Source organism: Pagrus pagrus, assembly GCF_965226575.1.
Source record: "Pagrus pagrus genome assembly, chromosome: 8".
Lineage (NCBI taxonomy): Eukaryota > Metazoa > Chordata > Actinopteri > Spariformes > Sparidae > Pagrus > Pagrus pagrus.
The window spans coordinates 3,342,012-3,353,892 of NC_140192.1; the positions used below are offsets into that span (position 1 = coordinate 3,342,012).

General features: G+C 44.8%; 1 protein-coding gene across 1 annotated transcript; it reads left to right on the forward strand.

Annotated features, from left to right (window-relative positions):
• The first annotated feature begins 534 nt into the window (after positions 1-534).
• On the forward strand, positions 535-11,532 carry rab35b (RAB35, member RAS oncogene family b). Its single transcript, XM_084360439.1, has 6 exons — positions 535-752; positions 3,309-3,359; positions 3,459-3,582; positions 7,366-7,490; positions 7,664-7,788; positions 9,051-11,532. Exons 1-6 carry the CDS (start codon positions 701-703, stop codon positions 9,177-9,179), a joined length of 606 nt encoding a protein of 201 aa, XP_084216565.1. The 5' UTR covers positions 535-700; the 3' UTR covers positions 9,180-11,532.
• Positions 11,533-11,881: the final 349 nt, after the last annotated feature.

Consider the following 11,881-nt stretch of genomic DNA (forward strand, 5'->3'; position numbering starts at 1 on the left):
TCACTGGTTTCGCACAAAAAAAATCTTGTGAAATTTTTTTCACACATGAAAAAACTTATTTTATTTCTTGAAAAAAAAAAACTTATAGTGAAAAATGTTCTGTTTCTTTTCTCTTAATTATTATTTTTATTTATTTTTTAAAAATTAAGGAACTTAAAAATATTATCCTGGTAAAACTTTAAGTCATTAAAACAGGAGAGGAAACAATATCGATCAGATTCAGTGAATACTCTCCAGAATAAAATACGCCTCTCTTGTCCCTCAGGGCTTCCGTAGAGTGTGATTTCTGTCGTTTATATGATTTTTAAATAAAAATGCAGGATGCTGCTGCTGCATGTTGTCTCTCAGCGGCTCGGCTCGGGTCTCCAGCCCTTCTGGCAGCATGAACACCGCACTGGTGCTCATCAGTGGGATGGGACGGCGGCTGTGCGGAGGAGCCTGCGCAGTGGAGCCGGGTCAGAGTTGGGTGCAGCTCCACCAGAGAAGGAAGCGGAGTTTCCGGCTGTTTGCAGCGGAGGGAGAGGATTGCTGACGCCGCGAAACCCCGAGAAAAACGCCGCCGGCTCGGGGGGCTAACAGTTTGTAGCATTTTCTTTCATATCGGTGATTGTGTGTTTTTTTTTTAACAAACCGAGGGGGTCGGACAAGAAGACCGAGCAAAGAAGCGGCACAAGGCGGGGGTGAGCCACCAGCTACCGGCATGGCCAGGGACTACGATTACCTCTTCAAGCTGCTCATCATCGGTGACAGCGGTAAGCCGACGCCGGGGATGCGGGACGGGAAGTGGGCCTTGTCGTGTTTTTTTTTTTTTACAAGGGGGGGGGAGAAGGAACGCAGCTCCACACACGCAGTGTACGTCCATGTTGCGTTTACAACATATTATCTTTTTATTTTCCTCATGCAAAATGATTGGTGAAATGTACACATCCGCCATATTTCTGTGGCGGTGACAGGGCGGAGGTTGTGTGTCCGGGCTGGGCATGTCAGCCGATCAGGCCGGATATCGCCTCCAGATCTATACAGGGCTCGTCGCTAGAAGATTTTCTCTCATATTGACTGAGACGTTTGTTTCAGCCTTACAACAAAACACACACTGTTCCCCCAAACAACTGCACTGTTCCTCTCATTTGGCCTCTATTTTGTATCCCCTCTGTAGCTGTGTTAGCTAGCTAGTTGGAAGTTTGGTTGTGTAGCTACTAGCTGTTAGCTAACGTTAGCTGAGAAAGCTAGTGTTTTGTAGCAGTGGTGGGTCTGTCTACACAAGCTAAAGATAGCGTCTTGTGTTTGCTGCTCGGTGTTAGGTCAGCTGAGTCAGGTGAAGTTACTGAAATGCATTTTGTTATTTAGCTGGCTAGCATGGTAGAGCTAGCGAGCTAGCTAGCTAGCTGCTTCAGTAGTGGAGGAATGCTGCACTGCAGTCTGGTTTGCATCCAGCCAGTCAAAGTATAGTGAAGTGAGACTGACACAGTGGTTAGTATCAGCTGTAGTATCACCTAATTAAGATCGTCTATCTGCCAAGATCCTGAGGCTCAAACACTTCTCACTATGTAGTGCTTAGCTTCCTTTATTATGCTAAAACAAATGACGTAACACAGCCAGAGTAACAGGTCGATGCATGATGTAAATTTGTGTACAATGAATGGGGCTTGCTCTTCTTGCATCTGTCCATTAAAGTATGCATATACTACAGCTCCCCCCCTCAGCAGGAGTATAGCCTCGGCCTGCAGGACTTCTTTGTGGGCCATGATCTTTGGGTTCATTGACAGCTCCGATCCTGGCACTACCCCATCAGCTGAGGGCAAGGCCGCACAGCGAGCCCTGCACACACAGAGGCCAGTGTCCCCCTCAGCTGCAGCGTGGAAGTACAACTGTCTGAGATTATTTGGGGAAAGATGCTCTGACCTCTGCCCCCCCCCCCCTCCTCAGCTGCATGCAGTCAGATCTGCTGCTAACAGACAGGCCACACACTGGATCTCCGAGCTGCACCGAGGCTGAGTCTTTATCACTTATCTGCACTTGTTTAGCTTCTGGCCCATCACAGTGGCACATCTGTTCACGGAGAGACGTTTGACTCGAGCTCAGTCGTGTAACGCGAAATTTCAGGCCACAAACATTTAAAGTGTCATGGATGATTCAATCAAGGACCCCCTCAGAAATGTATATTATAAAGATGATGGTGTTTTCTGTCTTTTTAGCCCGACGGCAGGAAGGCAAAGAATATAAAAGCTTCAAAAGTACAAGATGACTCTTCTGCTTTGAAGCTTTGGTTATTGTTTGTTGAACTCTGTAGCGTGGAGCTCACAGGAACCTGAGAGCTTTTATGTGGGGACCAATCAAACATGATATGACAATAACACAATAGGTAGGCTTCAGGTTGAGTCCCACCCCGGGCAGGGCGGCAGAGTCACTTCCTAACTTCCAGCTGCAACCTGAGCACTGATCTGTTGAAGACACAGCACTGATCCCTCTCATAGTTTCATTTTTTAAATCATTCCCCTTCTCCCTCTGCTTTCTCCTCTCCTGTCATCAGCTGTGTGTCTGTTATTTCTTCCTAAAAGCTATTTATTATGTGTGATAATTTTAGGTTCCCAGACAGATATATCTGTTCCTCTTGATGCCTTGCCTCTGTGGCTTTGGTGCAAGCCTTCGCAACTGCTGCTGTTTGTTCTGCTGTTGCACTGATTAAACCTCTGTAGTGTTGTCAAAATGCTTTACGTGAACACGTCAGATGCGGCCTGCTTACCTTAAATCCTCCACCCTGTACACCGTGCAACAGGTTGAAGGTGCAACTACATCTTTAGGTACGAAACGACTACAGCAACTGTCATAGTTGACATCTTGTTTGAGGTTTACAGCCGAGCTCGAGAAAAAATTGCGGTACCGGTTCCATGTAATCTCTTTTAACAAAAGATTGCATTACATACACGTGGTGAGCCTCGTCTCTCGGTGTAACCTAGTGTTTTTGCTGCATACAGCCAATCATCAGCACTATTATATCTTGGCACAGCAAGCAGCTGCTTGCTTATTGGCTGATGAGATGAACTCCTCACGTATTAAAATCTGGTATTAAATGACAAGACATATTCTGGTACACGATAGTATCGAGGGAATTCATCCGGCGCCATAAGTGTATTGCGGTTTGGGTAACTCGTTCATCGTATGAGAAAAGAAAAGTCAACATTTTTTGTCATCAGACAGTTTTTACTCACAGAGCTTCAGATAGAAAATGTCAGAGAATCAGCTCAGTTTGTCTTTTTTGAAACCTGTTGTACTCTAAACCTCATCCTGTGCTTGTGTTTCCTCCTCAGGAGTGGGGAAGAGCAGTCTCCTCCTGCGATTTGCAGACAACACATTTTCAGGTATGTGGTTCTGTCTCAGCCGCTGCAGCATCTTTTTTAAGACTTTGTACTTTGGTGTCGTCGCTGACTCGATTGTTGTGTCGGCGTGCGTGTTTGCAGGTAGCTATATCACCACGATCGGCGTGGACTTTAAGATCCGGACGGTGGAAATCAACGGGGAGAAGGTGAAGCTACAGATCTGGGACACGGCAGGGCAGGAGCGCTTCCGCACCATCACCTCCACGTAAGTAGATCCACACACGTCAGGTGAAGCTCGTCATTTTCGTTTCGTCATCTGCATCTGAAACCAAGAATAGCTCTCTGTGGTCCTCAGATTAGGTATTATTTGAGGAAGCAGTTTGTAGACAACGAGAATGAGTCGGTGCAGCTCTGTGAAACTGGATGGAATTCCCCACAGATCCTAATTACAGATGTGAGAGGGAGGCTCCTGGTCTCGTACTGTAGTGCAACTTGATGGCAGGGGCTGGGCCTCGTATGCTCGTTATGGGTGTCACACAGTTCTGTCTGGTGTTGCACAGCGTCCACACTGAGAGCAGAGAGTCTGTCCACACCTTTCGAGGTGAAAACACTGAGTATTGTCTGTAAAGTCACAGCCTGATGGACCTTTGGCGTCTGTGGTGGAGCTGAGTGTTGATCGATGAAGTGTCAAACATTTGCTGTTTCCCGCTTCTTACATGTGAAGATTTTCTGCTTTTCTTTTGTCATTTGTGATTGCTGTGAAATTAAGAGTTTTGCAGATGTAACTTTGCACATTTAATAGACTAAAAGTTAATCGATTAATCAATCGTGAAGTCGTTCCAACCCTACTCTGTGGGATGGAGCGCTGTTGTCGTTGCATTGGGTGACATTTCTTTCAGTATTTTATGAATGATGGTTAAGTTGTATGGTACACAGGCTGCGTAGCCAGTACTTGTTCATAGGATAAGGATAATTGTTGGTTCTGGTCCGTCCCTGTGAACAGTTGATGATGACAATAATAGAAAGATAAAACAACTCTGACGTTCATCCTTTAAATCCAGAACTAAAAACCCCCTGGATTTTCTCACGCTTTCATTCAGACTCAATCAACCCACATTAATATTTTATGATGTTGCAACATGCGGAGGAGTTTCCCACCCATAGAAAATACAGATGTCGAACATGTGTCCGACACGAGGCCTGTGATCTAGATGTGTTCAGTTTGGCCTCGGCCGAGTCGCAGCACAAAGCAAACAGCTGCTCGCGGCTCTTGAATGGAAACACTTTTCCCATGCTTTCAAAAACTGGCCGCATCATTTGCCGTGACGCCTGCAGCTCTCAGCACGGCACTGAAGAATATAACTGGATTACATAACGTTTGTGCGAGGGCTGAGCGGGCCGTCGGCAGACACAGCGGTGGTTGGCCTCCAGGTGACTGGTTCTGGATCTGTGGCCAAGAGAAGGCAGTTAATGCAAAATGAATGTGAGCTTCAAATATTAAAAATGTTTCATTTATTCAGGGGAACGCTTTTCAAACATTACCTTGTACCATGTTGTCATAACTCTACTATTACTACCACTACTACTACTACTACCACTACTACTACTACTACATTTAAGAAGCTGGAACCAGCAAATGTTTGACATGTCTGCTTGAAAAAAAGACGGCAGTTTTCTTTCGATTATTATCGGTGTCTCTTTTTCTCAGAATAAAAAATGTACATATGGAATATTTCTTTGTTTGGTGCTGAGCAGGTAGAGTGCAGTCAGAGCTTTATGTGAAAACACTGAGACCGATGAGAGTGAATGAAAACAAGGAGGTGAAAGACGGCGTACAGCTGAGTAGAGGAGCTGCCGTGATGATGCTCGGTGTGTTTGTCAGTACGAGCGACCCATTTTCATGTCACATAGTCTCCTCATCCATTGTTAATATGAAATATTTATAATTAGCAGCGTTAAGCAGGATTTCTATAAACTGCACTCAGTGACTGAACTGCAGCAGGATGCTTTTGTCGTCGTCGGCTGTCCTATGATTTCTTGTTCCTTGTAAACGCCGCGCTGCACTATGGACTCGCCATTTAACTGCCATGTAAATGACGTGGACTGGCTTGAGTGCAGAATTGACACTCGGAGTATAATCAATAAATGAGTAGTGTGTAACTGTGCAGTCGCTGTCACTGTGTGAGGGGTCACAAACGGCATCGATGTGACCTACAGCTCAAACCGCAGTCATCTCACATCGTCATCTCCTTTTTGACTTTGACAGAAGCAAACAGAGGCTTGTTAAACTGTCACTGCCCGAGACATGTGAGTGTTGCATTGAAGGTCAGGAGGGCCTGTCGGATAGTTGTTATGTAACGTCAAGCGCCGCTGCGGTGACGTCGATCTGAACGCCAAATACATCCAGAAAGCTTAAAAATCGTCTTCAGGTCCGACGCTTCAGCCCCTGAGGAGTCTGACGGTCCTCGTTTGGAGTCTTTCTGCAGGAATCCCTCCGCCGAGCAGGCAGCCCGTTCAGGCTGATTGTTCACTGTGCTCAAGTATGAGTGGCGTGGTGCCTCATTAGGGCCTAAACGAATTTGTTGAGATGCATCATGGGCCCAGAGATCGGCTCGGTCCACTCAGGCACACTGGGAGCCATATGCCAGACCCACAGCAGCCATCAGAGTCAGGCACAAAGTCCAAGAATGACATAAGTTACAGTCTCTAGCGGGTCCAGCCTTTATTCTTACTTTCACTTGCAGAAACACTCGACTGTACGATGCCACCGACTGTGGCCAGTTTATCAACAGTTTATTACCTTGTTTGTGCTGCAGAGTTGTACTGCAGGAGGAGTGGCTGCAGGTCGGGCCCCACACGCCTGCTGTGTGTCTGTTAGTTCATGGTTTTTCTAATCATGTGTCCTGAGCGCGCACACACACACACACACACACACACACACACACACACACACACACACACACACACACAGACCTAAACATTTAGCCATCCACCCTGCTGTCTGGTGGCCCATTACTGCTGAACATTGGGGACATGCTCTGGCAAAACACTGTATCCCCACACTGTCACGCCAGGCACACACACACACACACACACACACAGCCTGACAAAAGGGTCTTTGTGTTTGTCTGGTGAGTGTAGCTACACTGGGGATGCTCCCTTTCTGAGGCCTGGTGCACTGTTTGAAGCCTGGCTGCAGGTCTACAGTCAAACTGTCAGTCACATTCTGGTTTAGTCATCTGTGTGCGACAGATGCTGGTCTCGGCTGTGTGGGCACGTTGCTTATTCACTCACACTGTGTGCTGATGTATACCAGCGTTGCATTATTGTAGAAGCTGTTTAAATGGACGATGTTCACCGAGTTGGTCTCAACAGATGTTTTTTTTTTTATCGTTGTTAGACGACCAGATGTTCACTGCTGATGAACAGGAATCAAGTCGTTGCTCATTTTGAATGATTTAGTCATTATTGAGAGTTTGTTTTTCCTTCATCATTAAGTTGAGCTTTGTCTCTCCCTGCTGGATGTGAGCTCCAGCTACCTCAGTGGTTATATCAAGCTTTTAATCAGACACTGTATCCTGTCAGGTGAGCTCGAGTGATCCATCACTGAAACCACCTGTCATCTTTCTAAAGTGCTCATTTGAATTGATTTGAAAGTGGATACCACTTCAACACTGGTGATATGAGAGGGAATATAACTGGATGATATGTTTTTGTATACACTTAAATTGTCAGTGGTTAGGTTACTGTCAGTTTGCATTTGTATCACTACCACTTAGGTGCATTAATAATTAAATAGTTTACTCATAACTCAAAGCTTATCATTTCAACTGTTTACATTACTTCTAGCTGACTGTTACTATTATGTGTCCATTAAAGGGAATAACATCTACAAGACTCTGTCATATTTTACCAGCATCTGACTGGTGGCTGGTGCTGATTTTGTGTTATTTTGAGCTCAACATGAGAATATGTTTTTTAATCTGTGAATGGCCGAGTTACTGAATGTCCAAGGCTGACTGTGTCTCTCTCCCTTGTGCCCGTGCAGATACTACAGGGGAACGCATGGGGTCATAGTGGTATACGACGTCACGAGTGCCGAGTCCTTCGTCAACGTCAAACGATGGCTACATGAAATCAACCAGAACTGTGATGACGTGTGCCGAATATTAGGTGAGTTTGCACCTTTCATTGTTCAGAAAGAGTCCAGGGATCGTAGTCACCTTCATCTAAAAATAGACTCTACCCTTGAATCCAGTGCACACCTGTTTTGTGGGAGAATTGCTCCAAGCTTTGTTTTCAAGTCGCTCACGTTGAGTCACCTTTTTGCAATATTAATTTTTCAGTGGGAAACAAAAACGACGACCCCAACTCCAAGGTGGTCGAGACGACTGACGCGCAGAAGTTTGCAGAGCAGATGGGAATCAACCTGTTTGAGACGAGTGCAAAAGAGAACATCAACGTTGAAGAGGTAACTCGCTGGTCCTGTCGTCTCTGGCCTCAGACTGTTTGCAGGCTGATGTGTTTGTGTGAGGATGTTTCTGGGACATGTCTGGTATGTGGAGCAGCTTAGCTGAAGGTTTGAATTAGGCAGCGTTCCTGAATGCTTTTGTGAAACCTGCTGATCTGGCTCAGTGTGCTCAATGGGCATCTTCTTTGTACAAACACATCCTTAAAGGAATCGTTTTTGGGAAATACACTTTCATAACTCAGTGTCTTCATATTGTTAGCTTAGCCTAAAATAAAGGTTGGACACACGGGGAAACAGCTAGCCTGCCTCTGTGAAGGCATCCTTTAAAGCGCACTAATGGCTTTTTTGGCTGCACTGAGTCAGACCGAGCCGTGCCGATCTGCTTTTCCATCACCAGTTTTACTGCTCTGAAGTAGACACCTGTCCCTCCTCCGAGCGAGCTGCAGTGACGTTGTGCGACTACAGCCAGCCTGTAACAAGCACCTCTCTCCCCCTCAAACAAATGTGTGTTGCAAATCAATACTCAAATCACGTCTGTGCGGGAAACCTGAGAGAAAGACATTTTTTAAAAGTCAGTGTGTTCAGCTCTCACAGAATCTCTTTAGTTGAGTTTGTTGCTGTTTTGTTTTTGTCTTGTTTAGTTGCCAGTGAAAATGCAACATGTCCTGTGATACTGCTTCATAATAAAAGCTTTTAACGGACTAATTAATGGGGGGCTTTATTGTGAAGAAGTTATAGGAAGTGAAACGCGTTTGATATTAGCAGAGCCACTTTGTTAGCGGTGATTCTTTGATAGTACTGCAGGTAGCCCAGCTGTGGTGGAAATGCAAAATGGCGCCGAGTCGAACCAACTGGAGCCAGGCCGGCAGATGTGATGGAAAAACACCATAACTAACACGTTAAACCACAGTATTTTTTTTGTCATGTCGTCACGCTGAGGTTGCCAGGAAGTGGTAACTTCACAAAGTCACTGTTCTCAGCCAAGAAAGTGTCAATAACTCTCACAGAAACCTTTTAGAGTAAGCAGATTATTCACGCTGTTGGACAGAGCCGGGCTAGTTTCCCCTGTTTGTAGTCTCTACGGTTAGCGAAGGTGATCGGCTGTCGGCTGTAACTTCATGTTGAATGGACAAAAGTCCCTGAAGCAGTCTTTCCCTGCAGTCTAAACACCTGATCTACATGCTTTTCTGTGAAATGTTTGATGTGGCTCTCTGCTTGCTGCACTCACACACACGTCATCGTTTTGTTTGCTTCTCCTGCAGATGTTCAACTGCATCACAGAGCTAGTGCTAAGAGCCAAGAAGGAGGTGCTAGCCAAGCAGCAGCAGCAGCAACAGAACGACGTGGTCAAACTCACCCGGAACAGTAAACGAAAGAAAAAGTGCTGCTAGCAAACTCGGAAGCCATCCACTAAAAAGGCCGGCTGCGTCTTTTTCTTCACACATGCATACACACAAGATGGGACTCAGCGCATCTAAATTAAAGAGCAGATAAAGATTTAATAAATATACGGTGAAAGATTAAAAAAAAATAAAAAAAATAAATGGAAATAAATGTCCCCTTTGGACAAACTAATCATGAAGACTTAAAAAACAAAAAAAAACAAATGTACAGATTTTATTAGACGTCAGATCAAGTTTTATTTGGAATTCAGCAGATGGGCACTATTGACCTGAGGTCCTCCTTTCTTAAAGGATCTGCAAGCTGACAACTGACCGGCCATAAAGCTCAGATTTATATCCACATAATCCCAATATTCCTCCATCAGTATCTCATCTCTCCTCCTCATTCCACTGCACACGGGACATTCAGAGTCGAGTCAGACTCTGCGCCTGAGGAGACGGAGGGCTCACCTTTTTCTGGATTTCTTTGTTTTCTCTCTAGTTTTATTTTTTTTTTGGGGGTGGGAGGGTCAGGGCGGGAGGTTGTTTGGTTGGTTGGGATGTTTTTTTTTTGTTTCTTTATTTGAACGGGCGACTGAATAACCGCGGAGGTCTCGCCACCTTTCTCCAGTTTCAGCATTTCAGACGCCTGTGTTACCGCGGCTCACGCCAACAGATCATGAACTGCTAGGTTTTGGGTTTTTTTTGACTTGATGGAGGAGAAGAAAAAAAATCACACGGATGATGATGATGATGATGATTGGTAGATGATGACCTTTTAGCAAACTAATCCGATGGATGGAACTGGTGACTTCTCATGTTTTGTTTTTCTCTTTGTCTATATTTTGCCAAGCTCTTCCCACCTCTCTCCCCTCTAACCTCCAGTAGTGCTGAGCCAACGTTAATTGATTTTATGTTTTTCTTTTTCTTTTTTTACAAAAAATAAAAAAAAATGTCAAAAGTGCAGCAGAGCAGTCTAACCACTCCCGGAGCTCTGAAAGCACTGTTCACTGCAGTCTTACTTCGCTTTCAGAGTTTGCTTTAAAACCTTTTTCCTCCATCTTTTCTTTTTTTTAAAAAAAACAAAACAATGAATACTGCCAATATTATAGAAAAAAAAATATTAAGAGCTCAGTGGCGCCTCTCATTGGACTGTTGCCATATTGGCCCCTGGTTGACCAAGAGGCAGGGTGAATCAGGGTCTGATGGGACCCTGTGAGTCCTCAGGAAGCGCTCAGGGCTGCCCTCCTTCCCTCTATCCTTTCCCCCTCTGTATCTCTGCAGCCACTGGCCTTTTTTCCCCTCCCAAACGCCCACATATCAGCTCCTCTCACCACCATGACGGACTCACTTCCATGCGTTTGGGCCATTGAGAGCTCTTGCCTTGGAAACCTGCTTTCTCGTAGTCGATGCGGTGACCTCCAATCCGTAGCAGACTGTGGTTTTCTGAGCATGTAACACTTTGTTTGAAGGGGTTTGTAAAAAGGTGATGCCTGACGTGCATTTAGACCGTCGAGGACTCACTGTATTTTTCTCAGCTTGCAGAATATTCAAACGGTCGACCTCTGTTCAAATCTGATGTCATGTTTTTTTTCTTTTGCTCTCACGACGCCCCCCGCTTACCTGTTCAACTGAAGTGTTACCGCACAGTGTTTTTCGGCATCCATGGTGAGAGTGTGGCGGACGGTGGGACCGTTAATTTAAGAACAAACGGGGGGGATGGACTGCAGCACTGGATCTCAGTGTGTTCGGGCCTGAGCTCCTCTCCCTCTCCATGTCCAGGGTTTTGTCACAGAGTCCGAGGCATCGCACAGTGGCTATTACTGACATATGTTTCTTTATTTTTGAATTGGGAGAGTAATAAATGGAGAGAGCTGTAGCTGTTGGCTGAGCTTCTGTTGGAAATGTTTAGTTTTCATCCTCTGGGCAGACTCTGGCAGCCGGTTTGGGATCCTGATACACGATGAGAGGTCCCTGCGACCTCCAGGGCCTAGGAAATGGTATCAAATCTCACACTTTATGATTTCTATTCATTATGTGTATGTATATATAAATATATTTGTGTGTTTATATTCAATATAGAACATACACACATAATTAGCACACCAAACTGTGCATGTGTTTAACATGCCCCGTGTGCTAAGGTTGAAACACACTCGTCAGCTGTGGTTTGCTGTACACTGGAGAAAAAGAGATGTACTATTCATTTTTCCCTACATGAATTTAATCAGTAATAAACGTTTTAAAGGAATAAATATTTGACACAATGACTGATCTCATTTGTCAGTGCTTAACTTCATTTGAAACCTGTGTCTTTATTTTTATTTTTTGCTTTTCTGTGAATAAAATTGAATGGGAGGAAGTGTGTGTTGGTCTTTGAGAAGCTACTGTGTCTTTTGTTTATTCTTGTTTTATAAGAGTTCAGTTTTCCACAAGAGCGGCAACAATTAACAACCACAGACTTGTGGTTTTTAACTGTTGCTTGCCATCGTCCGTTATTGTCCATCAGGAACATACACTGATCAATTCAAGGTGATTAAAGGTGCATTTTGTAGTTCTGGGGAAGAAATTTTAATCAGAAGAGAAAGAGTTCATGACTGAATAAACTGACCTTAAAGGACATCACAATTTCATATTGTTTTACTTTGTTTATATGTGACAGACCCTGCCACCTTTTGGACCTTATTTTCCTCCTAGAACAGCTTGTTTAT

What these genes read in the sequence shown, in the direction of transcription:
- rab35b (XM_084360439.1), top strand. Translation starts at nt 701, where the DNA reads ATGGCCAGGGACTACGATTACCTCTTCAAGCTGCTCATCATCGGTGAC. An exon ending in GCTCATCATCGGTGACAGCG is followed by an intron (nt 753 to 3,308) that starts GTAAGCCGACGC and finishes TTTCCTCCTCAG; the next exon opens with GAGTGGGGAAGAGCAGTCTC. An exon ending in AGAACATCAACGTTGAAGAG is followed by an intron (nt 7,789 to 9,050) that starts GTAACTCGCTGG and finishes CTTCTCCTGCAG; the next exon opens with ATGTTCAACTGCATCACAGA.